The 27,206-nt window shown below is 49.6% G+C and overlaps 2 protein-coding genes across 13 annotated transcripts in view; one reads left to right on the forward strand and one right to left on the reverse strand.

The window, feature by feature from the left end:
* Positions 1–101: 101 nt before the first annotated feature.
* Positions 102–8,112, forward strand: Bud31 (BUD31 spliceosome associated protein). Of its 8 annotated transcripts, none has more exons than XM_087195937.1 (7): positions 263–304; positions 706–864; positions 1,427–1,561; positions 1,821–1,946; positions 5,837–5,959; positions 6,248–6,414; positions 7,872–8,112. In XM_087195937.1, exons 4-7 carry the CDS (start codon positions 1,853–1,855, stop codon positions 7,920–7,922), a joined length of 435 nt encoding a protein of 144 aa, XP_087052063.1. In that variant the 5' UTR covers positions 263–304; positions 706–864; positions 1,427–1,561; positions 1,821–1,852; the 3' UTR covers positions 7,923–8,112. The 8 variants fall into 8 exon arrangements, with proteins under 8 accessions (XP_004840574.1, XP_021110503.1, XP_087052063.1 ...); XM_021254843.2 differs by having other exon boundaries at positions 269–436; XM_087195938.1 differs by having other exon boundaries at positions 269–405.
* Positions 7,468–27,206, reverse strand: part of LOC101696935 (ATP synthase F(0) complex subunit f, mitochondrial) — a 45,500-nt gene continuing 25,761 nt past the window's right edge. For 2 of the 5 annotated variants that reach the window (XM_087195885.1, XM_021254806.2), the window contains 8 exons: positions 24,566–25,047; positions 21,586–21,726; positions 18,606–18,824; positions 16,935–17,036; positions 13,131–13,841; positions 11,332–11,448; positions 10,373–10,555; positions 7,468–8,530 (listed from right to left, as the gene is read on the reverse strand). In XM_087195885.1, coding sequence (XP_087052011.1) covers positions 8,348–8,530; positions 10,373–10,555; positions 11,332–11,448; positions 13,131–13,841; positions 16,935–17,036; positions 18,606–18,824; positions 21,586–21,726; positions 24,566–25,047 — 2,138 coding nt within the window. In that variant the 3' untranslated portion in view covers positions 7,468–8,347. Of the gene's footprint in view, positions 8,531–10,372; positions 10,556–11,331; positions 11,449–13,130; positions 13,842–16,934; positions 17,037–18,605; positions 18,825–21,585; positions 21,727–24,565; positions 25,048–26,721; positions 27,180–27,206 lie in introns of those variants that run through there. The other 3 variants (XM_004840506.4, XM_004840505.3, XM_004840507.3) reach the window with 3 other exon arrangements.

Genomic DNA, 27,206 nt, shown 5'->3' on the forward strand with positions numbered 1-27,206 from the left:
GGCGCACAAGTCGGACTGTCCCGCGGAGCGCCTGAGTCTAGGTCTACCCGCGCCCTGCCTGGCAACAGCGCCACCAGTGTCTCCGCCTGGGGAGACTTGTAGTCCCTCCGGCCCCTTGCCGGGACCTCAGAACAAAGGACCTCAGCGGCTCCGGAATTCTATACAGGCAGCGCAGCAGACACCTAAAGTGACGCAATCTTCGCGCGCAGTGGGGCGGGGCTTCGTGCGGGCCTCGTCCCACAGAGACCGGAAGGGGCGGAAGCAGTCTGCACAGGAGCGAAGGCCGTAGGCGCTCAGGCTTTCGGTGAGCGTTTTCCCTCTGTTCTCGAGTACTACACCTTGGCAGCGGCTGAAGCTGGGACCAGAGGTCTACGGAGGGCGAACTGAGTAGCTGCACGGAGAGGAGTCAGCGCCTTTTTGTTCTGCCGGGGGAATGGTAGATTTGGGGTGTTCTTTTGGTACTAGGCTACTTTGCACATCCTTTTTCCTGCCGGGATTGGTTTTGGTTTGGGTTTTGTTTTCCTTATCTAAATACTATTTTCTAAGCAGTCTTCGCATGGCATCCTTTTTAGGAGTCGTCCCTACAATCCTGGCTATAACATTCTCTCCCCCTCGTTCCGGTCCTTGAGTGTCCCTACCCCTGTGTACTGCTCAACACCTCTTTGCTCTTGATCTCTTTACCTCCTACTTTTATCTCCCCCACAGGCATCTTCTCACTCCCACGTTGAATCAGGACTTTTTGAATTTCCCTGGGTCAGAGAGTGATTATTTTGTCACTGGCTGTGCGCCCTGGGGCAGGTTCAGATTCCACCCATCTCTAGTTTCAGCGCCAGGGAAACCAGTGCAAAGACCACTGATTTGGGAGTAAGGAGCGCGATAATCAGCTTCTATGTCTGCCAGTTCCCAGCTCTGCGACCCTGACTTCACTGCTTAGAGTTTGATTGTTTATCCGAAAAGTTGCTATGGAGTGTTTAATGTTATGGGCAGGGGGCTTTGTAAAGCATCGGGTACCTTACAGCAGGGGGGACTGAGTAAATGTGGGGGAGATGGGTTGGCTGTGCTTAAGGGTAAAATATAGCCTGAAGTTCTCTTTGTCAGCTAGGAAATTCTGTGTAGTTTGAAAATATTTTGCGGTTAAGATTTTGTATAAGCTTTACCTGACTTTATGAAGCGTGTTCATTAGGTCTAAAAGGGACTTTGACAGCTGGACGTGGTGGCACACGCCTGTAATCCCAACACTCTGGAAGGCTGAGACAGGAGGATTTGCAAGTTCAAGTCCCACCTGGCCAACTCAGTTGAGACCCGAAATAATAAAATAAAAAGGGCTAGGGATGTAGCTCAGTGCGAAGGCCCTGAGTTCAGTCGCCAGTCCCACTAAAATAAATAAACTTTGGCAATCAGTTAATCTACTGCCCTCATTTTGCAGATGAGACTGAGAACTAAAGAGGGAAAGTGATCTCTCCAAAATCATAGAATAATTGGTAGAGAGAGACAAAAGTTCAAGCCTATAACTGCAGAGACCAGAGATCTTTCTACTTCACTCTTGGAAATAGATCCTAAGGTACTGTGATTTTACAGTCATCTTTTCCCTTTCAAACACTCATCCCCTTGGCTCCCTCAATTACAGTCCTTCTCACACTGGATTGTGATTGCCTTTTCACTTGTGTATCTCCTTACCAAAATGTCACCTTCTAAGAGGCAGAGTTTGCCTTAATTCCTTGTTTTGTGATTCCAGTGTCCAGTATGGGGCCAGGAAGTGAATATGTACCAAAATAGTGACTTTTGGTAAAATGAGACTCAGAAACCTATTTATTTTCCAGATCTCTGCAAACTATCTTGTAAGGGAAAAAAAATGCCTAAAGTCAAAAGAAGCCGGAAAGCTCCCCCAGATGGCTGGGAGTTGATTGAACCAACACTGGATGAATTGGATCAAAAGATGAGAGAAGGTGAGTGAAATGCTCCTGCTGCGTTGGCTGCATGGAGATTCACAGGCTTAGCTTCCTCCAGAACCAGGCACAAACTCAATGTAATAAGAGGCTTGTCCTCTGACACTAGAGTATAATGTTTGCTTATCAACCTAGAATGCTACAACTACTGGAAACAAGATAACTTTAATGAAAAGGGCCTTAAAAATTTTTTTGGATCAACTTGAATACAAAAGCTTTAAGGAATATAGGTCAGAATAGTCTATATTTACTGTTTTGGTTAGGTGTATATTTAAAATAATACAAAATATAATACTTTCCCTTTTTTTGTGGTGCTGGGGATCCAATCCAGGGTCTTGTGCATGGTAGGCAGGCACTTGACCACTGAGCTATACCCTGATACCCTGAGCCAAGCTTTTTTTTTGTACCAGGGATTGAACTTGGGACCTTGCGCTTGCAAGGCAGGCACCAGAACCACTGAGCTAAGTCCTCGGCACCCTGAGCCAAGCTTTTAAATGCTTGTTTATAATGAATCTAACCACTGTTATGAGGTCACACCTTCAACAATAATTACTAAATCAGTTTTAAATTATTTTCCCCCCTCTTTTCATAACTGACTGTGCCAGCTAATGTTCATTAGATATCCAGAACTTGCAGTAATCAATGTCATTGTGGGCTGAGAGATTTCATTCCCAGCAGCTTTTTGTGAAAGAAAATAGAAGTGTGCTGGAATAAAAGAGATTTTGAGTCTTTGAAAATAAATTCTGCTTCCTCCTTTAAGGATGATATTTTTTTCCATTTTTCCTTTGCAGTGCTTGAACCCAAAGCAAGGGCCAGCCTAGGCAGTACAGCAAGTTCAAGGCCAACCGGGACTATATCCTGAGACCTAGTTAAGGAAAAAAAAAAAAAAGGGTGAAGGTGAAGGTGGCTCGGGAGAGAATGAGAATAGCAGCCCGAGTAGATGATGAGTGGCACGGGACACCTGACTTCAATGGTGGACGTGTTAGGGGGCTCTAGACTGGCAAGAGGCAAAAGCTAGAACCCGTGTTACTGTGTGGAAATTCAGGCTCAGCCCTGCTGGATTGGTGAAGAAAGAACAAAGAGTCAAGAATGGCTCCATGACTTATGGCTCGAGAAAGCAAGCAGCTATGGGCCAGGGATTTGCCTGCCTCTCAAGTGCAAGGTCCCGAGTTCGATCTCTGGTACCCAGAAAAGAAAAGAAAGCAGCTTTGCGATGGGAGAATAAGGATTTCAATTCTAGACAGGTTAAGTCTGAGATGTTTTACATTTCTAAGACTATCCAGATGTCCAGAGCAGGGGTCTTCTGTCCCACCCACTCATGTTCCTTGGGCACCTAGAGCAGAACCTTCCCCAGAGCAGGCATAGAGGCCTATGTACTTCGTTCACAGAATCCTGTCTGTTGAGTAGAATTATAAATTCTAGGTAATAGAACGGCTTAAAAGTTGGTAGAAGTGGAGCTATGGTTTTCTTGAACACTCCTTGCCTTTCCCCTGTGCCCTAAAAACTGAGAGGACCACCTCCTGCCCCACAGGCGCAAGGACCCGAGTTCCATCCCTGGTACAAAAAACAACAACAAAAACTGAGAGGAGCTGTGTGTGATAGCACTCACCCATAATCCCAGCTCCTGGGGAGGCTGAAGCAAGAGGATGGTGAGTTTGAGTCCAGCTTGGGCAACCCAGCAACAACATGGAAAGGAAGTAGTTGACCAAGATCAGGCTTTTTTTTGGGTACTGGGGATCAAACTGAGCACCTTACACTTGGGAGGCAGGCACAGCACCACTGATCTAAATCCCTGGCTGACAAAGATCAATTTTGATTGCTAAAAGAGAATTGCCTTATGGTGGGTGAAATTCATGGGGGTTCCGTTCCTAGAGCAGCATCAAAATGTGAAAAACTGCAAATTTCACATATCAGAAAAATGCCTATAAATTCCCATCCTTAGTTTAAATCCTAAATATGTTGTGTCTCCCACAGTTACATAATTTAATAAAATACTGTACTAATAAAGCCTTAGAAGGTATAGGCCATTTTGGCAGCATCTTAGGGATCTTAGGGCTTTAAGAATAAAACCCAGAACTACAGAGATAGTTACGCACAGTTCAGCAACCTGTTATGATACAAGAATGCTGGTTACAGGGCAGCAGCCAGTCAGCAGCAAGAAGAACTGAATAATGCTCTCCAGTTAGCTACTTGCAAACCTCTGGCCAAAAAAACAATTTCGGAGGATACTTTTGGTTTCCAAGAAACCGTGAGGGTTTCTAAGAACAATTATTAGTTAGGTTCTAAGGAAAAATCTGCCAGCTCTGAACTTGGACTTTGCAGGGGTGTGGGGTATACTGTTCCACCTGATCCTTCGCCTGTTGAAGCTGCAGTCGTTTACATACAGCGGAAAACCTTCAGATTGCGTACTTGTTTTGGCTCTTAGTCCTAAAGGATTTTACCTGGGAAATGAAATTAGAGGCACCTTAAAAATTATTAGGCTGCATATATGTGAGCCCAACATTATCTTGAGAAATTATTAGGCTGTACAAATAGGTCTAGTGAAATGAGACCAAGGTGTTAACAGAGGTTATTGTTGAATGATTTTCTTCTTAATCTGTATTCTAATTTATCTAATTTAGAAAGCATTTTAGGGTTAAAGCAATTATATTTGAATCACTTTTTTCTAATGATTGCTTGAGAATCGCGTGCTGAGAAATTTACCTTTTTAAAGCATCCAGTTTAGAGGTCTTGGTATAGTCAGAGTTGTGCAAGCATCACCAGCTTTACATTTCCAGGTTCATCCATGTTGAATCATGTACTTCAGTGTGTGTGCACCCATCTGCATGCGTGCCATACCGGAGATTAAACCGGGCCTTCACAGTGAGCTGCATTCCCCACCCTTTTTAACTACTTAATACTTGCTCCCCAGGGCCACTCAGGCAGCACCTTTGTTTATGTACTCACTATCCCAAGCATCCCTCACAGGTGTCATTCCAGCCAGTCGATTCTTGTATGAATAAATTTGGTAGAATTGTCCTTTTTTTTTTTTTGGTACCGGGGATCAAACTCGAAACATTGTGCTTGCGAGGCAGGCAGTGGAACAACTGAGCTAAATCCTCAGCCCAAAATTGTCATTTTTATATTTCCTGTTATATTTTTATAAAAGTTAATGAAAAAATATGCAATTTTTGGTCATCCTGTATTTAAATAATTGGACTGGTAAGTGGTTAAAATTTTGAATTAAGGTCTCGCTAAGTTGCTAGGTTGCTCAGGCTGGGCTTGAATTCGGGATCCTCCTGCTTCAGCCTCCCAGCGTGCTGGGATGACAGGCATGCACCACTATGCCCAGCTTCATTCCTTTTTATGGCTGAATAATATTCCTTTGGGTGGGTAGACCACACTTAGTTCATGCATTCATCAGTTGGAAGACATTTGGGTTGTTTCCTTTTTCACTATAGTGAACACTCATGTACAAGTGTGCATATGCTATGTGTTTTCAGTTCTCTTTGGTGTGTTCCTAGGGGTGGAATTGCTGGGTAGTACATTCTTAAAGACCGGCCACACTGTTTTCCTCAGTAGCTGCACCCTTTTACACTGCTAGCACAGGAGAGTGAGAATTTCAGTTTCTCCACATTTTCACTGTCACGTGTTGTTTGTCATTTTGATTATAGCCATGCTAATGAAAATAAAGTGGTATTTACTTTTTGGATAGGGTCTTAACTGTGTAATACAAGCTGGCCTCAAACTTGTAATCCTCCTGTCTCGGTTTCCCGAGTGCTGGGATTATGGGTCACCATGCCCAGCTCATTATCCATAGTTATTAATATCCTCTCCCACAAAACTGTCCTGTGCAGGTACAAACTAACCCGACTCCACAAAACACACACATTTCTTTTTTTTGCCTCCAGCTGAAACAGAACCTCACGAGGGAAAGAGGAAAGTGGAGTCTCTGTGGCCCATCTTCAGAATCCACCACCAGAAAACCCGCTATATCTTTGACCTCTTTTACAAGCGGAAAGCCATAAGCAGAGGTAATTGCTAAATTCTCTCTTGGCCTTTGAACCCGATTAACTCAGAATTCCTTAGGTAATGATTCTTACCCTTGCAACTTCTGTAAGCATTGTGAGTTTTACCACTAAAAATGGGGAAAGTTTTTAAAAAATTTTTTTGAGACAGGGTCTTGCTGTATAGTTCAGGCTGCCCTTGAACTCAAGGTGATCCTCCTGCCTTAGCCTCCCAAGGAAATACTTCTTTTTAACCAGGGGTTGGTCAGGTTTGTTATGCCATGGTCTGATGCCTTTTTCCCATCTTTTTGACAGAACTCTATGAATATTGTATTAAAGAAGGCTATGCAGACAAAAACCTGATTGCAAAGTGGAAAAAGCAGGGGTATGAGAACTTGTGCTGCCTGCGATGCATTCAGACTCGGGACACTAATTTTGGGACAAACTGCATTTGCCGGGTTCCCAAAAGCAAGCTGGAAGTGGTAAGGCCTGGTGCTCAAGTTTAATGTTTTCTTCAGTTATTCAAAACACTACCCTAGGCAACTCCAAGGGGTTTTGTAGCATTTGGTTTGGCTGCCTTATGGCTTTGTCACTGGAGTTCTGCTGGCTCGCCTTCCTGAAATGAGTCCCTCTGTTGAGGGATCTGTGCTAGCTGGGGTTTGGCAGCAATCCTGCGTGGTCTAGGGCCAGACTCAGCCCCACCTTTGGGCAGGTAACAACCTCACAGTGGTGGGAGGACTCATCAGGGAAGAGTAGCTGCTCAGCAGGAATTCCTTTCCCTTTCGTCACAGTCACTGCAGTGTGAGCTAGGCTGGGCACCCTGGGAGAGGTGCCGGGCATGCAGCTGAGCTCGTTGCCTGCCCTTTGGAATCAGCTGCAGAATGAGGCAGAGTAACGAGCACACTGCCCGTGGGTACAGCTCCTCCCGACGGCCATCTCCCAGATTGGCCTTATGCTCCCTCGTTTCACACAGGCGCCCCGTGCCCCACCCGGTGGGGCCCTCCTCACTGCTGTACCAGCGTTCCCGGAGCCTTGGTGCCCAGGAGTTTCGTCTCCTTGCACACTGGGGGCTCTGGCACAGACGTGTATGCTGGGTAGTAGTACGCCAATGAGGGCACCTCCAGGGAAAGGCTCTGTGAGGCGCCCAGGGGCTGGCACAGTAGCAGAAGCCCCATCCCACGACCCCAAGGTGCCATGCAGCTGTCTGGTTGGCCGTTTCCTCTTTGGCCCAAATAGAAGCTACCTGGACTTAGCTGGGATTCACCATCTTGCTTGTTTTCACTAGGATCTTGCTCATTGAAGAGAGTTTAAAAAGATAAACTATTACTCTAAGGCATGATTGCTGGGCAGACCCCCAGCCAGACACCAGGCCTATAGGACAAGACTGTCCCGCTGCCCACAGGAAGTCGGGTGCACACACCCTTCTGCCCTGGCATTCCTGCCACCAAGTGTCCCAGCCAAGACATGGCACTGAGCACCTGAGCAGCAGCACACTCACCAAGCTCACTGGTAGAGTAAGACTCATCCATACAGAATTTGTTCTGAGCAAGAATGTATGTTGAATTGGCATGAATTAAATGCACATAAAGATGTAACATCAGTGTTGATAGTCACTTCCCTTTTTTTTTTTTGGATACAAGATGTTGTAGTTCAGACTGGACTTAAACTCACTATGTAGCCTAGGCTGGCCTAAAATTCAAAGTGATCCTCCTGTCTCAACCTCCCAAGTGCTGGGATTACAGGTATGTGCCACCACACCTAGCTTGTTTCCTTTTCGTGAGGAAACTCAAATCCCCTTGTCCGGTACTGCCCATGAAGGGTTCTGAGAAGTGTTCTGCAGGAAGTCCCGTTGGCACCCTGCTCAGGGTTAGTGTGGTGGCTGCAGGGGTGTGGTCGTGGCTGGGTGTGGTGTCTCACGGGCAGCTGTCCTCTTTTGCAGGGTCGCATCATCGAGTGTACACACTGCGGCTGCCGGGGCTGCTCTGGCTGAGGCCATCTGGCTCCGAGCCCTCTCCATCCTGGACTTTGGACCTTGCGGGTTCCTGCTGTGCCACCCCATTCCTGGGAGCAACTCTTGTTGGACCAGCACTCTGGGCCCACGTTGGAGTGTGGTCTCTTCGGGTGAAGGGCTGGTGTTCACCAGCTGTGATTTGTAACAATAAAACCTTTAAAGCTCTCGAGTCCTCTGTTAGTCTTTCAGGGCAGCAGGCAATGGAACCTGGAAGAGTGCCAGGCCCGGGACCGGTACACAGGTGACCTCTCAGGCGAGGGTGAGCTGAGGTGACTGGAGCTGCTGTAGGACCTGCTGTGGACTTGGGCAGCCCGGGCCTGGCATCCGTCCTCTAAACTAACACCTGCAGCATGCGGCTCCCCAGGCACTGAAAGGTCCACACACTGTTCTCGCCATGTGCCCCATCACCTGCCCCCAAGGCCTCTGTCGACACCAGTGTCTCTGACGGTGTCCTGGCCTCCTTTGGGTTTGGTCTGGAACACCTGCCAAGGGTGGGGGGTTTCCTCTGCTGGCATTGCTTTCAGCCACTGCTTATAATAAGCTCGGAAACCGTCAATCTTCTCCAAGTAGGTATTCTTCCCTTGGTACTGTAATTGAAAAAACATGGGGCTCAGAGGCGTCCTTGGATGATCCAAATCATTGCATGTCACCTACAGCTGACCCCAAACCACAGCAGCTGGAAGCCTTCCCTGCTACCCTCCTTCAGGAGGCCATAGGCAGCAGCACAGGGAAGCTCTATATGGGAGCATCTTCGCAAATCCTTGACCCATTGATGTCACCCTAGCCCACAAGCTAGAACCTTGGGTCCTACCGACAGTGGCCTCTGGTCTAAATACTTCCAGCTCAGCACAGCCACTGCCTCCTTGGAGAAGCAGTAAAAGGAAAAAGGCACACCAAGTATAGTAGGTACTGAAGGAAAACTGGAAGGGGGCTATGCAGAAAAAAGTACAATCAGAGACAAAAGGATGTTTCCACATAGGATAAAAGGTTTAAAATTTAGCAATCCAGGCCAGGGATTTAGCTCAGTGGTGCCTGGACCTGCCTGGCAAGTGCAAGGCCCTGAGTTCAATCCCTGGTACCGAAAAAAGAAAAAGATTTAGCAATTCCTTGGGGCTGGGGATTTAGCTCAGTGGTGCCTGAGCCTGCCTCACAAGTGCAAGGTCTTGAGTTCAATCCCTGCTACCAAAAAAAAGAAAAAGAAAACAAAGATTTAGCAGCTGGGGATTTAGCTCAGTGGTTCTGGCACAAGGCCCCAAGTTCGATCCCTGGTACAAAAAAAAAAAGATTTAGCAATTCCAAACTTGATGTACCTAATTCAGGCTGAAAGTACACAATAAAAACTTGCTGGGCATGGTGGCTCACACTTGTAAAATCCCATCCCAGCATTAAGGAAGCTGAGGCAAGAGGATCACTGAGAGTTCAAGGCCAGCCTGAACTACACAGCAAGACCCTGCCTCGTGGAAAAAAAAAAAGGCAAAACTTGACAATCACAAATGGAAATATAAACAAGTCCTACAGCTGTAGGGAGTCCTGGTATATGGTTTGGATAGAATGAACTTTAGGGCTCAGGTAGTCTTGTGACTGTTGCCAAACCTAAGAGGACCCAAAAGATGGGTCCTAAACCAGAGTGGAAAGAATCCACCAAGCGAGTATTTACACCATTCGACTGGCAAAGACATGCATCTGGTATAAAGAACTCAGGATTCAATGAGTCCAAAAACACCCAGCTGTGCCCTCTGTCTGGCACAACCTTCCCTGTTCAACTCATTCCTACCCAGATTCCCAAGTGGCACTCAAGTGCTATACCTGCAGACTGTTACTGAGTTCCCGCCCCTGCATGGTGTGCCATTTATTGTTGCCTTCCCTGTCTGGGCTGTGCTTGGCCAAGCCGCACTTGCTCAGTGCACACTCAGCACAGGGTCTGACTCAACCCTAAGACCAAATGCTAGAGCCTGATATCCTTAGAGCAGTGGTCACTGCCAAACCAGCTCTGTCACTGCTCTGCTGCTGCTTACTCACTGGTACACAAGCAGTGAGCAGGGCAGAAGCCTACAACCTAGTGAAGGTGTAAGTCACACGTAAGCACATATAATTACAGACTGTGAACCATGGCACAAGGCATAGGGCTGTATGCTGTGGGCAACAGGGCATTTCTGAGAAAAGGCTTTTTAAGCAGGGACCTACAAGAAAAGGAACCCAGGGAGTCTATCTGAGGCAGAGAGGATACAAATGCTCCCAAGGCAGGAAAGAAGCTAGAGGGACCAAGTCAACTATGAGAAGACAGGCCTTAGGAACACATGGACAAGGACTGGGATTTCTCCTAAGGGAAGCTGCTGGACAATTTTAAAGGAATGCCAACTCCAAAAGGATAGAACCAGGATGGCCATGGTCAAGGAGACAACGGGCATCTCAGAGCTCAGTGCCCATACCCGGTCAAAGGTGGGTGGGTACTTGGCTGCAAACTCCAGCTGGCGGATGACCACTTCATTCACTGGGACTCTGCTCTGCTTCATGTCCCTCAGGATGCCGATGAGATACGTATAGTCCAGCTTCTTGAGGGCTGCATTGATGAGGGTGCTGTATATGTGGACGTTTGGGGTCATGTGGGATTTCTGGAACATCACAGACAGCACACAATTAGCGAGATGTTGGCAGCTGTTGGGACACTGATGTCCAGCGTAGGGAGCCACCCTGCCAATCAGGTCTGTTCTAAAGACCAGCAGGGATAGGAAGGGTAGAACCTCACAGCAACAACAAGGTGTCTCTCCATCCAGAAGGAAAGTGAGTATGCCCTGCCCCTCAGCCCCAGAGAGCTGTGTGGGAAGATTGTGGTGCTCTGAGGCCGACTTGGGCAGAAAATCAGGCAGGAGACATCATTTCATCGCTCCTGTCTTTATTGGTGATGTCATCACCAGCAAGTGGTGGGGAGCCTAGAAAAGCAGCCTGCTGACACAAACTACCTGGCCCAGAAATGCGCTCTGCTGAGGTCAGATGAAATCCACTTAGCACAGTTTCAATGGGAACAAGGTGGGATGTGTACAGAAACATTTAGAGGCTTTCAAAAGGCTCTTCCCAGGCCGACTGCCACCCCTCCATCACCCCTCACCATCACCCTCTTCTGAGATCAGACAAGATTGGGCACGTCCAGAGTGGTATGGCCATGGACTCCACCACCTTCAGATGAGAATGCCCTCTGCTATCGGCCTATTTTCACAGCAGCTCACCAGGGTCTCCTTGCTCCAAAGGGGCTGATGGCCGTTCTGCTCTAGAGTGGAGCTGCCCTGACGGCCCCACCACAGCCCTAGTTTATTTTGGGCCCCAGCTCCCTTCTAGAGCTCTCCGAGTGCTCGCCACCACGGACATCCTATCTGGGTCTGGGTCCCCTCACCTTCATGTCTGCAAGCAGCTGCAGACCATCTCCAGGCCTGTGGCACCCAATGGCCAGGTTGCAGAACGTCTGCAGATTGGGGATGAGTCCCCTCTTCGCCAGGACTGGCAACAGTGCCTGAGAACAGACATGCTATCACTGTAACCCATGACCCACCAATCCTGGCCAGGCCTTTGGTGAAGCCCTTGGCTGGACACTGGGGACCCCAGGGGCACAGCTTCACTCAGAGGTCTCCTGGTTCCTTCTGCCAACTGCACCATGCTGCTGGCACTCAAAGTGTGAATCTTGTGCAACTCTGCTCAGGACACAGCTCCCCAGCACGTGCGCTGTGACCCCCAGCCTGCCTATCCCGTCTCCATGAACACCTTCATATTTCCACCCCTCCCACCTGCCACCACATGCTCCTCAGCTGACCATACCTGCCCTCAGTCTTAGCACCAGGTGCCTTGAGTGCACCAAGTCCAGAGCCAGAGTCAACGCTGACCAGTGTGGGTAGTGCTGGGTTAAGCAGCACCTGGACAGGCATGAAGAAGAGGATCACACCCACAGACTGGCTGAGTCAGAGAGGGCTCCAGGGGAAGAGTTCTATCATGCTTAGCCTGCCCAGAGGAAGATGTGCTCCCACTGTGGGCCTGAAGGCACCGGCATGGCTACCTCAAAAGTGCCTATGGCAGTGCTTCTGGCAAAAAAAAAAAAATCATCACATAAGCTGGGCGTGGTGGCACACAACTGTAATCTTTGCACTTGGGAGGCTGAGGCAGGAGGATTGCTGAGTTCAAAGCCAGCCTGGGCTATCTAGTGAGTTTGAGGCCAGTCTGAACTATATAGTGAGACCCTGTCTCAAAAAGACAAAAAAAAAGTCACATAAAAACTTATCCTAGGAATAGAGAAAACCTTGTCATGCTGCGCATCGTGGTACATTCCCATAACCCTGGCACTCTGGGAACCTGAGGAAGAAGGATCCCAAGTTCAAGCCTAGCCCAGGCAATTTAGTGAGACCTTGTCTCAAAATTTTAAAATCAAGGGCCCTGCGCCCGGCTCGCAAGAGCAAGGTTCTGAGTTTGATCCCCAGTACCGCAAAAGTAAATAAATAAATAAAATCAATAAAGGGCTGGAAGCCAGGCATGGTGGTGCATTCCTGTAATCCCAGCACGCGGGAGGCTGAGGCAGGAGGATCACTGCAAGTTCGAGGCCAGCCTGGGCTACATAGTGAGTTCAGGGCTAGCCTGAACTACAAAGGGAGACCCTGCCTCAAAACACCAAAAAAAAAAAAAAGGGGGTGGGGGTGCTGGGGATGTAGCTCAGTGTGAAGGCCCCCAGTACTTCAAAGAACAAAACAAACACATAGGAGCAAATAAAACATCAACCACCACCAACAAAAAACCCTGTCAAGAGCCTCACATTCCCACCAGTGCCTTCTGGTGGGATTGGTAAAGAAGCAAATGGACGTGAAGCTCTGAGAAGAGCCCCTAGCTCAGAGTAAGCACAGTGTTAGGACCGGGGCGTGGAGGCAGAAACCCTCATCGGTGGCACTGTGGACATCAGGGCCTGCTCCTCCAGGGAATTCTCACCCACCTGAGCTTGAGCTTGGCCATGGCCTTCCCACAGCAGCCGCCACCTCCCCTACAAGCCCCTAAACTCCACAGGAGGGTGGGGCTGTCTGGCTGCTTCCCGGCTCCACCCCAGCCTCACCCAGGGCCAGGCCTGAGCAGGGGTCCAGAGCTGTCTGCCAACAGGGGCCGTGTTCCAGGTGCGAGGGTCAGAGCGGAGGGAGGGAGGTCCCGGCCCAAGGCCCTTACCTTTGCCCCCTCCAGGTCCCCCAGCCTGCTCTTCTTCCTCATCAGGGTGTTGAAGAACGTCACGTCAGCCTCCACCTTGTGCCTGTCCAGGACACTCAGCAGCGAGGACTCCGCAGGGCTGCCAGGCTCCACCATCTCGGCCAGTAGTGTGAGGGTCTTAATGTCGGGCTGTAGCCCGTGCTCTGCCATCTTGCCTAGGAAGCCCTCCAGACCCCCCATCAAGACCAGCCTGTCAGCAGGGGTGGTCACTGTCCCAAGTGAGACCACAGCTGGAGAGACAGCCCCGAGGGCCAGGAGGTTGACCTCCACCAGCTCCAAGGGAGGTGACTTTAGGCTCCCTGGGGCAAGGGCTGCAGTGTGGCTGGGCTCTGCCTTGGTTCCCATCTCAGGCTGGGCCTTGCCAGGCACTGTGGCCTCTGAAGGTTCTGGAGGGGCCTCCAGTGATGGTGAAAGTTCCATGAAGAGCTGCCTCTCCAGGGCCTCCGTGTGCAGTCTGGCTGACATGCCACCATCTGCCCTGGGCCTGTCTCTCCTCCCTGCGCGCTGCTTGCCTGTGGGGGACTGGATCAGGACCATCTCCTCTCTGGGCTTCAAGAGCAGCCTGGAGGCCACCTCTGGGTCCCCCAGGCCACAATCTCGAGCAGCCCCCAACAGCAGGTTATAGCTGTGCCGATTTGGCTCGAGCCCCAGACTCAGCATCTGTCTCCACACCTGCTGAGAGAGAAACATCAGCTCAGTGCTCCTGCAGGGTAAGAGCCTTCAGCAGGGGCAGGCACTGTGAGCTGACGGTCAGACGGGCAAACTCAAAAGGCACAAGAAGGCTGGGGATGTAGCTCAGTGGCAGGGCCCTGGGTGCATCCCCAGCGTCCCCTTTACACACACTCGCACAACTTCTTAAATTATTGCTGGGGTGGGGCTGAGTGGTAGAAGACTTGCCTATTAGGCATGAGGCCTTGGGTTCGATTCCTAGCTATAGCAAAAAAAAAAAAAAAGTGTGGTATGGCGGTGCACACCTGTAGTCTCAGCACTCAGGAGGCTGATGCAGGAGGCTAGCTGAAGACCAAGAGTTAGTTCAAGGTTAGCCTGCATAAAACAGTGAGACTCATCTCGAAGAAATCAATCGAACAAACAAACAAACAAACAAAACAAAAAGAATCTGGAATGTTTCTAACCCAACACCTAGCTCTGGAAACTGAGAACCATGGGAACTCTGAAACTCCCCAGGAAGCCTCACAGGGCCAGCAGCTTTCCTCTCCCTCCTCAAATTCACCTCCAAATTGTTCTCACATCCCACTGCCCTCTCCCAGAACTCCTTTACCTGGGGTTCCTGTGCACCTTCTCCTGTGCTCCCCGAAGAGAGGGATGGCCAGAGATCCTAGGTTCTACAACAGTCTAGGCTGAGATTCAGGAACACTTTCCAAGTGCCCACTGCCCGCTCTGCCGCAGACTTCCTTGAGACTGAGCAGAAGTCAGGACAGAGCTGGAGACAGAGCCAGCACAGTATAGCACCAGCGTCAGGCAGGCTACAGCCGAGGCCCTCACCCCTCCTAGCTTGGACCCCAGGAGCCTATTTCCCCATGGGACAATATCATTCTTATCTCCACAGCATACCTAGTACATTCAGTGTGTGATCAACAAACACAGCCCTAATGACAACTGGGTAGCCCTATACTAGCCCGGACTATGCCATTTTTTTCTCCGTTTTTGTGGTAACAGGGATTGAATCCAGGGCCTTCACACTGAGCTACAGCCTCAACTCCTTTTTTATTTTGAGATAGGGTCTTGCTAAGTCACTAATTGCCCATGCTGGACACCAACTTTCAATCTTCTTGCCTCAGCCTCCCAGAGTGCTGCTGTTATAAGCACGTGCTACTATGCCTGGCTGAAGACCATGCCATTTCTGAATTCTGTCTTGTTTTTCAGACAGGGTCTTGCTATGTAGTTCAGGCTGGCCTTGAACTCACTATGCAGCCCAGGCTAGCCCTTGAACTCATGGAGATTCTCTTGCCTCCGCCTCCTGAGGGCTGGGATCATAGGTGTGCCCCTGACCACACGACAGGGGCTCCCTCCCTTTTGCCCTGGGCTCCACAGAATTACACACTCATCCTAGGGCTGGGACACATATCTGACACCCACCCTGCGAGGGTGGGGAGGAGCAAGTCAGGCCCCAGCTGGCAAATCTTGCAAGAAGGCCACTGTCCACTGGGTCAGGGTCTGCAGGGCCAGGCTCTTGTCAGCACACCCTTCAAGGAAGGGTTGACAGAAGGGAGGTGTAAGGGATACCCACTAGCCCACAGCAGCAGAGTGCAGTGGCAGAGTCAGGACTGGAGATCAAATGAATGTCAGTTTAACTCTGGGTCTCAGGAACTGGGAGACCTCAGACCTCTGTGAGCCTCAGTTCCTTCACCTGCAAAATGAGACTAATAAGCCAGATATGGTGGTCCATGCCTATAATCCTAGCATTTTGGGAGAATGGGATTATACAAATTCAAATCTAGCCTGGGCAACTTAGCAAGACCCTGTTTCAAAATAAAAAGGCCTGGGGATGCGCTCAGTGTGAAAGCCCTGGATTTAATCCTCAGTCTTGCAAAAAACAAGGGGTGTCGGGGGGGAATACTGATGTCTAGCAGAAATAGTGCAGTAAGTACACAACACAAACATTAGCATAAAAGATTACTTTTCTCTTTTTTTTTTTTGGTACCAGGGATCAAATGCAGGACCTTGCACTTTTGAGGCAGGCATGGTGCCACTGAGTTAAATCCCCAGCCCACCAGATTACTTCTACTCTGTTCTTTTTTTTTTGGTACCGGGGATCGAACTCCGGACCTTGCACTTGTGAGGCAGGCAGCAGAACCACTGAGCTAAATCCCCGGCCCCTCCAGATTACTTCTAACTAGAACAGATGTAGGCCAAGAAGCAGAAAGAACTGTATCTTAGCTATTTTTTAAGGAAGCTTCTGAGGATCAGAGGATGGCTGGCCACTGCTTCCAGAGACTCTGCAGAGGGGACACAAACATCTACTCCTGTATTGACCCACAACGGGGGGCCGGACAGTGCAAAGCACCCGGGAGGTTGCTGCGCACAGCGAGGTGAGGACAGGGCTGCTGCTGCTGCTATGGAGCACATGCGAGGACGAAGAGCCAGTGAAGACTCAGAAACCACTCAACAACCATGGCACCAACACCAATGCCAGTTCCTCGAGTGATGAGGGGAGGTTCTCTGGGGGCCTGTGAGTCTGACTTTGTAATGACAAGCACATTCCATAGTCCCAGGCTTCCCCTGCAGAGAAGCTGAGAGGAGGAAGGGCTGTCGGGCAGACTGAACAGGGACCATGACAAGTGCACTGCAGGCTGCCAGGAACCACAGGGTTAGGGGGTCTGGCCTGCCCACCCAGCAGAGCAGGAGACCTGAGCCTCACTTAAGGAAATGCTCTCCCTACCATCTATAAAAAAGGGGGAGCGGTGTTCTGCAATGGCTGCTGAGAAGGCCTGAAGATGGCAAATAGAAAAGCACCAGGCCAGGTACTATAGCGCACACATACAATCTCACACTCGGAGGTTGAGGCAGGAGGACTGCTTTGAGTTCAAAGCCAGCCTGGGCTACAAAGTTAATTCAAAGCCAGCCTGAACTACATAGTGAGATCCTGTCCCCAAAAAACAAACAAACAAACAAACAAATAAATAAAAGCACCTGGCATGGGGCAGTAGTAGGTGCTCGGGAAACATGCCCAAGATCATCATCTAGCACCCCTAGCACAGGATCACGCTCAAGGCAGGGCAAGAAGGCAGGGTGGGAAGAACAGACCTGCAGAGCATATCGGAAGCCGGTCGTTTTGTCTTGGATGCAGCCCATAAGCAGGAAATTGAAGGTCTCCTCTGTGAGCACATGGCCCTTGTGGACGATCTCCTGGTGGGGGAACAAGGCAGTCCTTCTGAGAACCCAAGACAGGCCCAGGCTTAGGCCAGATGACAGCGAACTCACGTGGACCAGGACCAGCTCCATTCACCTGGTCCCTGTCAGAACCAGGTCCTGGGCAATGTACCTAACTGTTGCCCCTGCAGCTTCCAGGCCTTAACCCTGGTCCTAGTATGTCTGGGCAGCTCTTCTGGAAAGACCAGCCCAGCGGCCATGCTTAGCACCTGGACTCCAGGATCTAGAATCACAGAGGTGGCTTCATGTCCCAGCCCCCCCACTGGCCTGCTGTGGGCATGAAGGCTTAGCTCCCGGGCCTGGGCTTCCTCATGTGTGCAAGGTTGTGCTTCCCAGGGCCCTGGGAGTAACCCACCCCATGACTGTGCGCTGCTGCCCGACGTGGGTCTACTCCCCACTGACCCCTGAGGCGTCAGGGCTGGCTGAGGCCTACCCTCCACACTCCTTCCACCTCAAGTCCCTCCTCTGTCCCTGTGGTCAGCAGAGGGGCTCCCTGCCTATATGGTCCCTGAGAAAAACGAGGGCATTTAGCACCATGTTCTTGAAATGCCCTTTTGTGTTCCCAAGACCCTTACTAGGTCAAGGGGCCATTGTAAGCTGACAGGGTCTGGACTGTCCAGATAAATATTATCTGAAGGACACTAGAAACTGGGCAAACTAGCGTTATCTGTAGAAACTGCCTTCACGACTGTGTGCTAAGTCACCATTTCTTGGAATGCTGCTTATACAACAGAACAAAGTAAGCTACCTATGTCACTGCTGTGTAGTTTATAAAACCCCTCTCTGCAACAACTGAATGCAGAACAGAGCTCCCTAGGGTACTACAGTTCACCTGGCCACCACTGGACACTTCGGGCTCCCTCTTGCAATTTCCTGTGCAGCCTGCTACCACTGGACCTTCTGGCAATTTCCTGTCCAGCCCACAATCACTGGACTTTATGGTTTCTTGCTACTAAGTCTCAAATTAACTCTGTCCTTTGGTGTTGTTTTGTGTTGTTGTTGTTTTGGATTTTTCCTCTTTGTTTTTGAGACAAAGTCTCACTGTGAGCCGGGAACTTAGCTCAGTGGTTCCGCCGCCGCCTGTCCTGCAAGGGCAAGGATCCGAGTTTGATCCCTGGTACCAAAAAAAAAGTCTCAGTATGTAGCCCAGGCCAGCCTCAAACTTTGGGCCATCCTCCTGCTCCAGCCTCCAAAGTGCTGCAATTACAGGTGTGCACCACCAAGCCCAGCGGCGATTAATGCCTTAGTGAACCTTCTCTCCCACAAGCCATCTCAGGTTTTTCTTTAGTCCCTCAGAACACACTCTCAACGTCCCAGCATGGCTGTCCACCCCATCCTTACCACTCTCCCGCTCCTCTGCCCCATGGCCTACTGGGTATCAGACTCAGGCCTCCAAGATCAGGGTCCTGTTGGGTTAATCTGGGGCCCCCACAGCCCAGCATGAGTGGCTGAGCCTTCTTCGAGAGGGGGGAAGCCAGCTTCTGCCTTACCCTGTCATGGGGGGCTGGGACCCCCTGGCGAAGCCAGAAGGAAGAGTGTCCCCACCTTTAATACATCGAGGCACATCCTCAGGTCTGCACACTTGGCAGCCACCTTCAACAGGGCGTGGTATGTTTTCAGATTGAGCTGGAAATTTTTGGCCCGGAGCTGCTGCTGGAGCTTCAGGGCAGTCTGCAGAGCTGAGTCCTTCCAGGGGGACTCAGCACAGACATTGAACAGGGCTGTGTACGTGGCATCGGAAGGCTCCAGGTCTCGTTTTTTCATCTGTTAAGATGGAAGAAACAGGGCCAGGGATTTAGCTCAGTGGTTTTGCCACCTGCTGCACAAGCGCAAGGACCCGAGTTCGATCCCTGGTACCAAAATAAAAAGATGGAAGAAACAGAGGTGGCTCCAGGATCAGGTAGAGACAGAAATGAGCAGCCACCCCAGAGGACCCTAGAGAGGTCTTCATGCCCACATTCAACTAGTCTTGGACCATGCCAGGGGACAGATCAAAATCTAGTGTCTAAATGCTTGACTTTAGAGAGATCCTAAAAACTGCATCTGTACCCTGAGAAGTGCCAAGAAAAAACCATTCTCTCTGGGCCTGCTCTAGGCCAGCCTGCTCTAGGTCTGGAGTGCCCACCCTAAGGCCAGTCCAGGTCACCCTGACTGACAAGGGGCCACCGAGTGGCTGGGAAAGATCTGGCTATCTACTCTAGCTGAGGGGCCATGAACAATGGAGCTCTCAGACAACGGGATGAGGTCGTCATCCTGAGTAGGAGACGCAGGGGTCAGCAGCAGAGAAGAGGCCGGGATTCTCAGGCAGCCCTGACCTGAGACGCACACTCAGCTTGTCAAGCCTCCAGGTGTCTGGGGCTGGCACTTGAGTCTAGAAATGCCCTAGTGAAAACAAGCAATGTTAACCAGAGAAGGGCCACTGACCACTGAGGGCAGCGACAAGGCGTGGAGGGGCTGCAAGGATCTTTCTAGAACCAGGCTTCTCGGGGACCAAATTCCAGCTCCAGCTCCAATGCTCTCATCTAGGGATGCCTTGGCCATGTCTCTTCACCTCTCTGGGCCTCAAGCTCTTTACTGGGAAAGTGCAGAGGCTGAATCTTCACTGCACATAGCTTACTCCTTTTGGACTAAGGACTCTCACTTGTCCTCAGAGCCCCAGGGAGCAAGGCAGACACAGTCTGTTCTCACTGAGCAACCATTCAAGAAGGGAGTCACACTGCAGAGCCACAAGGAGTCATGAGTGCTGTGAAAGATAATGGAAAACAGAGGGTGGAGAGGGCAAAAGAGAAGGTACAGACAGACCTGCCAACTACTTTCACCAAGTGACCAGGGTGAACACCCTCAGTGATAAGTCCTGTTGACATCACTGATGTAAGAAGGACATTCCACCTCTCTGAGGTCCCTTTCCCAAAGCTACAACTCCTGTCTCATCATGAAGCAACAGCATCTTAACACACATGGATAGGCAGTTTACACCACACCTGACCAGTGCTCCTTGAAACTATCAAGGTCACAAAGAAAAGACTTGGAAAATGTCGTAGATTGTAGGAGCCAGAGCCAGAGCCAGAGCCAGTACGAGTGGCCAGACTGGATACAGAAATAGAGGCTGGCAGTGGTAACACCGGTGAAATCCAAATAAGGTCTGGGGTTTAGTTAATAGCCACACACCAATGTTGGCTACCTTGTTTTGACAAACATACTATCACAAAGTAAGATATTAACAAGGTAGAAAGTGGATAAGGGGTATCTGGAAACTTCTTTCTTTCTTTCATTTTTGGTACTAGAGACTGAACCCAGGGCATTCACACTGAGCTACATTCCCAGCCCTTTTGTATTTTGAGACAGGGTCTCAATAAGTTGGTAGATAGCCCAAGCTGGGCTCAAACTTGCAATCCTCCTGCCTCAACATTGAAGAGTTCCGAGATTACAGGCATGTATCACCATGCCCAGACATTTGGAACTTTCTATACTGCTTTTTTTTTTTTGGTACCGGGGATTGAACTCGGGTCCTTGCGCTTGCTCAGCAGGCTGCGAAACCGAGCTAAATCCCCGGCCCTCTATACTACTTTTGCAACTTTTCTATAAATCTAAAATTATTCCAAAGTGAAACGTTTATTAGAAAAAGTACATCAATAAAAAAGGCAACAGGGCCGGGATTTAGCTCAGTGGTACCATGCCTGCCTTGTAAGCACAAGGTCCTGAGTTCAATCCCCAGTACTAGAAAAAAATAAATAAATAAAGGCAACAAAGTGCTGAAAGAATGGCCTGGGCTCCTCTGAGAAGGTGACATGAAGGGTAGTCACGTAAAGATTCTCAGGGCTGCCGCCAGACTGGTGACCAAAATCCCTGGCCACTCCCGCTTCTCTGCCTGCCCTTTGCCTGGCTCCTGAATGCTTTTCAGCCAGCCAGTCTTTTAAAGGCCACGATGTTACTTTTCCATTTGTAAGTGCAATTTTTCTCCCTGGATTGCAGCTACAGATCATCAGGCTTGGGTTCCCAGGAGCTCCTGCAGGAGTAAGAGCCTCTAGCTTCTGGCTGCAGGTGACGGGCTCTCTCTAGGAAGAGTCCACAGTACTCAGAGGCGAGGCTCTTTGCGGGCTCATGCAGGAAATGGCTTCCTGGCTCTGTGACTGACAATGATGATACACCCAAGAGGTACAGAGTGGAAAGTAAAGTGATCTTCCGGGAGAAATAAAATCCCTTTTCAAAGGAGTAGCCTTGGAAGCAGAGTGCATGCATGTGCACGTAGGAGGGTAAAAAGGACCGTGAGCCAGCTGGGCATGGCAGCAGAGAAGGGGCCTTGCGGGCCCACTGGGGCCCAGGCAGGTGCTAGAGGGCTCCGACTTCATCTCAGCTCATCTCCCAGGGTCACTTCCAGTTGACAGGTGAAGAATCTGGTGCCAGGGAGCTGCAGTCACCCGCCCACGGGAGCACAGCAGCAAGGGGCACGCTCAGAGTCCACACCCAGCTCCTCCTGCTCCTGAAGCCTGTGCCGACCCCTGGCCCTGCTGCCCACCCCGCTCACATCATTATAGAGCCGGAAGGCCTTCTTCAGGTAGCCGGCTCGCCCGCAGCCTCCAATCAGCACGGTGTAGTTGCACTCAAGGGGCTGCAGTCGTTCCTCTTTCAGCATCTGCCTCTCAAACAGGTCCAGAGCCTCGGCCAGCTGGGAGGGAGAAAAGAAACAAAAAGAAAAGAAAAGCATGTAATACGTGAAACCACGGTAGGTGTAACAAACAAAAACTAAATCAGGAAGTGCTGAAGAAGGGTGTGGGGGAGTCACTCTTCCATACAGCCAAGCAGCGCCCCACCCAGAAGGTGACATGTGAACCAAGACTTGAAGAAGGCAAGGAGGGAAGCACATGACTCTCTGAGGGAACAGCTGGTGCAAAGGCCCTGAGACGGAGCAGGTGTGGGCGCTGAATGAGTGAAGTGCTGGGGTGACTGTTGTAGGGTAAGAGGCGGCTGGACAGGACAGTGGAGAGGTAACGGACGGCTGGAGGATGGAGAGGTGTATCTTGCAGGCTTCACAAGCCACTGTGAGGACTTTGGCTTTTCTTTATCTCTTAACCGTTCATTACGAAAATTCCAAAATGTACACAAAATTAAGAGAGAATAATAGAATTATAGTGATTATAAATGTGTCACTTACAGCCTGCAAACCCCTTCCAAACGGCATGGCTACCTGTTCGGTTACTATTTACTGTAGTCATGCTCAGGCCGCTGCACTGAACTACATCTTCACATGCTTTTCTTTGAGCCAGGGTCTCGCTGTGTAGTCAGGCAGGCCCCTGAACTCACTATGGAGCCCAGGCTGGCCTTGAACTCAGCAATCTTCCTGCCTCAGCCTCCCAAGTGCTGGGATCACAGAACGTGCCTCCACGCCAGGCCTCCTCAGCCCCTTATCCTGAGAGATGAAGAAAGGGACTTGGTGACAGGCTTTTGCTAAGTGGCCCAGTCTGTACTTGAACTTGTGATTCTCTTGCCTCCTTTTCCCTGAGTGTTGTTTTCTCTCTCTTTTTTTTTTTTGGTACCGGGGATTGAACTCGGATCCTTGCACTTGCGAGGCAGGTGGCGGAACCACTGAGCTAAATCCCCGGCCCCTTCCCAGACTGCCGTGATTACAAGAGTGTTCCACCACGCCTGGCTTTTTTGGTGTTTTTCTTGTTTTTGTTTTTATAGTACTGGAGCTGAACCCAGGGCCTTACACATACTGGGCAAGTGCTCTACCATTAAGCTATATCTCTAACCCGTTTTTATTTTTAAATTTTGAGACAGGGTCTTGCTAGGTTGCCCAGGCTGGCCTCAAACTTACGATCTTCTTGCCTCAGTCTTCCAAATAGCTGGGATTAGTAGTGTGTGCCACTGTACCTAGCTCCAAGTGGCATTTTTTTGTTTGTTTTTTTGAGACAGAGTCTTGCTATGTAGTTCCAGGCTGGCCTTGAACTCACTATGCAGCCTAGGCTGGCCTTGAATTTGTGGCAATCCTCCGGCCTCAGCCTCCTGAGTGCTGGGATTGCATGCATGTACCATCATGCCCAGCTCCAAACAGCATTTTAAAAGCAAATCCCAGACACCCTACAACTTCAGCCATATGATCTGCAGTATGTACCATTAAGAGATTTTCAAATATAAATATACAGTAATGCCACTATCAATTCCCAAGAAAATGAGTTTTAAAAAATTTTCATTTGCTGTACTGGGAATTGAACCCAGGACCTCTGCACTGAGCTATATTCCCAGCTCATTTTTAAATTTTTATTTTGAAATACTGTCTCGCTAAATCACTAAGTTGCCCAGGCTGCACGCGAACTTGCAATCTGCCTGCCTCAGCTTCTCACACAGCTGGGATGGCAAGTGTGCACCACCACACGCAACTCTTTTTGTGTTGTGGGGATCAAACCTAGGGCTTAAAGCAAGCTAGGCAAGCACTGTATCATTAAGCCACACCTCCCACAGAGACAGGTAATTTTCTTTTTCAGTGCTGAGGATTGAACCTAAGGCCATAAGCATGCTGTACAAGTGCTCTACTAAGCTACATCCCCAGCCAGAAAATGAACATTAACACCACTGAATACACTGTGAGTTCTGGGAAGACAAAAGACAATTAGCATGATCAACTTTCTGTTCAACAGGATAGCTGTGTTGTGAGCAGTTAGCAAGACAGGACATGATACAAGCAGCAGGTGGCCCAGGGACAGTGCCTCAATAGCTGAGGAGGTTGAGGAGGCTACTCCTCGGCATTCAAGGATATGGCTCTGAGAAACAGGGATGAAACAGTCTGGAGGTAGAGTTGGAAGAGAAAGAGAATGAAGCATGACCTAAGGAAATGTGGCCTGGGTGAGGTGGAATAATGGTATTGTCATTTAGTGAGATAAAGTACAGGGAAAGCCAGACATGCTGGTGCACGCCTGTAACCCCAAAACTCTATGAGGCTGAGGCAGAAAGATTGTAAGTTTGAGCCCATCCTGGGTAACTTGGTGAGACTCTACCTAAAAATAAAATATAAAAAAGGGCCAGGAATATAGCTCAGTGCAAAGGCCTTGAAATCAATCCCCAGTACTAGGGGAAGAGGAGGGAACACAAGGTTAGGAACAAAATTTTCAGGCTTGGATTTGCACAGGTAGCTATGTGGATAAGAATAAGGGAGATGTGGGTCGGGGATTTAGCTCAGTGGCACCGCGCCTGCCTCACAAGCACAAGGTCCTGAGTTTGATTCCCAGTACTGGGGGCAAAAAAAAGAAGAAGGGAGGTGCAAGCAGTTGGATGCACAGATTAGAGGTCCACATAAAGGCCGGGACTGGAGATATGAACATAACTGCAGTGGCCAGGGGATACTCAATGCCACAAGGCTGATGGATCACCAGGGTGAGTGAAGATTGACAGATAAGGCTCACGGGATGAGCACTGAGCAGACCAACAACTGGCAGCTGGGAAGGCTGGGTAGCTTTCCAAGTACACGAAATACTGGTCCACCAGGAAGAAGAGTCCCAAGGTTCTCTCACCTTTCCTTCCTTGATCAGGCGTTTACACTGAAAGAAGTACCAGTACGGGGTGTTCCTCCGGCCCCGCCACAATTTTGGCTCCAGTTCCTCTTCCTCATCACTCTGTTCCCCGAGCCGCAGGTTATACAACTGGGCTGTTGATTTGTGGAATAACTTCCGGGAAGAATACTTGTTGGAGAGGGTTCCAAAGCCTTCCTCCTCCTCTTCCTCCTGAGGGGCCACAGGGCTGGGCTGGCTCGGGTCAGAAGGCAGGCTCCTCAAATTCTTCTGGCTCCTCTGACCTAGTGGCAGCCGACAAGAAAAACTACTGCAGGCTGACACCTGCCAGGTCTGCCACATAGCAAGCTGCTCCCTGCCTCCTGCCCATCGGGCTCCAAGAGGGTTGAGGTGTTGCAGGATGGACAGTCCCACAGGGCAGGGGCTGCAGAAGAGCCGGGAAAGTCTCACAAGGTCCATCTCTGGCTTTCCTGTTCCACCAGCACCTGGAGCAAGTCAGGAAAAACAAGGAAGTCAACTCAGGTTCATAGTCACAAAAGGCAGAAAGAAGACAGAGAAGTGGTTGCAAGTGTAGAAAGGCAGAAAGTTTCAGCTCAGATTCCAGCTTTGCAAACATTTTTTTTTTTTTTTGGTACGGGGGATCGAACTCGGGACCTTGCGCTTTCGAGGCAGGCGGTGGAACCACTGAGCTAAATCCCTGCCCAATGCTTGGCATTTTAAGAAGCATTCAAAAAGTGTAACTATTATCATTTATTATTGGGAAAAAGTCTTGGCATTTTGGCTTCTGCAAATGGAAGCTAACTCAAGCATTTCTTTTCTGCAAAATCTGGGCAAATGGGTAAGAACTGTGCTAAGACAGCAGCCACTAGCCACATGTGATTACTGAGCACTTGAAATGTGGCCAATCTGAATAGAGATTGCTCTAAATGTGTATACACATCGGATTTCAAGGATTTTGAAACATAATATAGAATACACAAAGTATTACAACTTTTTAAAATGCTAAAATTATACTTCAGATATGCTAGGCTAAATAAAATAACACGAATTTCACAATTTTTACAATATAATGTGTCTACTTGAAAATTTAAAATTATACATATGCTTGTATTACATTTCTGTTGGACAACAAAAGAAAATTTTTTTAATTAAAAAAAAGAGCTGGGGATGTCGCTTGGTGCAAAAGCCCTGGGGTCATCCCCAGTAATACACACACACACACACACACACACACACACACACACACAAATATACAGAGATAGCTAGCTAGCTAGATATTTCTCTTTTTTTTGGTACTGGGGCTAGAACTCGGAACCTTCTGCTGCGGAGGCAGACGCCAGAACCACTGAGCTAAATCCCCAGCCCTAGATAGATATTTTTATTGGGCAGAGCTGGGTGGGGAGTCTAGCCTGTGTTATTAAACCCTTTAATAAAAAAATACCATAAATAAATAAATAATATCAGAATAACGAGTAACAGCATGAAAATTTAAGTCTCCTTATAATTAGGTCACCATCAAAAAGACCTCAGGCAACAGTAGAAGCCCAGGGAAAGGACTTGTCCAGGTACTGTCGTAGTTCTACAGCAGTACTATACTAGTATAAGTGCATGCTATACTAATATATGTGCTTCTTTTTAATGCATTAAATAAGAAGAGCCTATCACAAGGTTGAAGCAGAGTTAAGACCTCATAGTTGCTGCAGAAACCCTGTCTCCAACTATCATTTACACTCATCATCACCTGAAATTACCAGTTTTCAGACAATGCTAACGCTGTTCTGCCCGTCAGAGAGGGAAATGTTAACTTTCACACGGAGAAAGTAAAGGTGGAATTTTCTTCCTACTAAATTTATTCATTTACTCAAGTCCTAACCCCTGGAATTAGAAAGTTGGGTATGGTGATGCACGTGCTACTGTAATCTCTGCACGCTGGATGCGGGAGGTAGGAGGATTGCAAGTTTGAGTCCAACCTAGGCAATTCAGCGTCTTGGCGAGATCCTGTCTCAACAACATTTTAAAAAGGGGGTAGGGCTGTAAGTCGATGCGAAGGCCCTGGATTCAATCCCCAGTACTACAAAAATTTTAAAATAAAATCTCTGAATTAGAAACACACTATGGCCATCTTCTTTTGAGGAACCCAACCATCCGTAGAGGCTCACCGAGATCGCCAAGGCACGCTGGCCTTCAGAGGCTGGGTTTCCTCACCCCAGGCCGCGGTCGGCTTCGACACTCACTGCCCTGCTGACCTTCCCGGCACCGACAGAGAGCGCGGAGACCGGACGGGCAGGTGAGATCCGTTCGGACCCAGGACTCTCGCCCTGGTCCTGGGGCCGCTTCTCTCGCCGGGACCCGGGAGCCCCACCTCTGGGGCCTGGGACCTCCCCCTTGTAGCCGGGAGCTCCTCCGACCGGGGTCCCGGAATTCCTTCGAGAATCGAGTAGGAACTCACCCGAAACACCCCGAGGAAGGAGCGCGACACAGAAACAGTACTAGCCTCGGCCCCAGCTCCGGCGCGTGGTCACTCCACCGGGCGAGCACCGGGACCCAGCCTCGCGCAGGCGTAGTCCGCGTCTCGAGCTCCCAGGGCCTGGGACGGAGGTTGCCCACTAGTCGAAGCGCGAATTTGGCTGGCGGCTAGCCGGGC

The sequence above is a fragment of the Heterocephalus glaber genome, unplaced genomic scaffold, assembly GCF_053883595.1.
Source record: "Heterocephalus glaber isolate CG9 unplaced genomic scaffold, H.glaber_assembly_v1.0 deba00001610, whole genome shotgun sequence".
NCBI lineage: Eukaryota > Metazoa > Chordata > Mammalia > Rodentia > Bathyergidae > Heterocephalus > Heterocephalus glaber.

Bases quoted from the DNA above. Each gene is read 5' to 3' on its own strand.
- Bud31 (XM_004840517.3), top strand. From the start codon at position 1,853: ATGCCTAAAGTCAAAAGAAGCCGGAAAGCTCCCCCAGATGGCTGGGAG. The intron at 1,947-5,836 runs GTGAGTGAAATG...TTTTGCCTCCAG, and splicing joins GGATCAAAAGATGAGAGAAG to CTGAAACAGAACCTCACGAG. The intron at 5,960-6,247 runs GTAATTGCTAAA...TCTTTTTGACAG, and splicing joins GCGGAAAGCCATAAGCAGAG to AACTCTATGAATATTGTATT.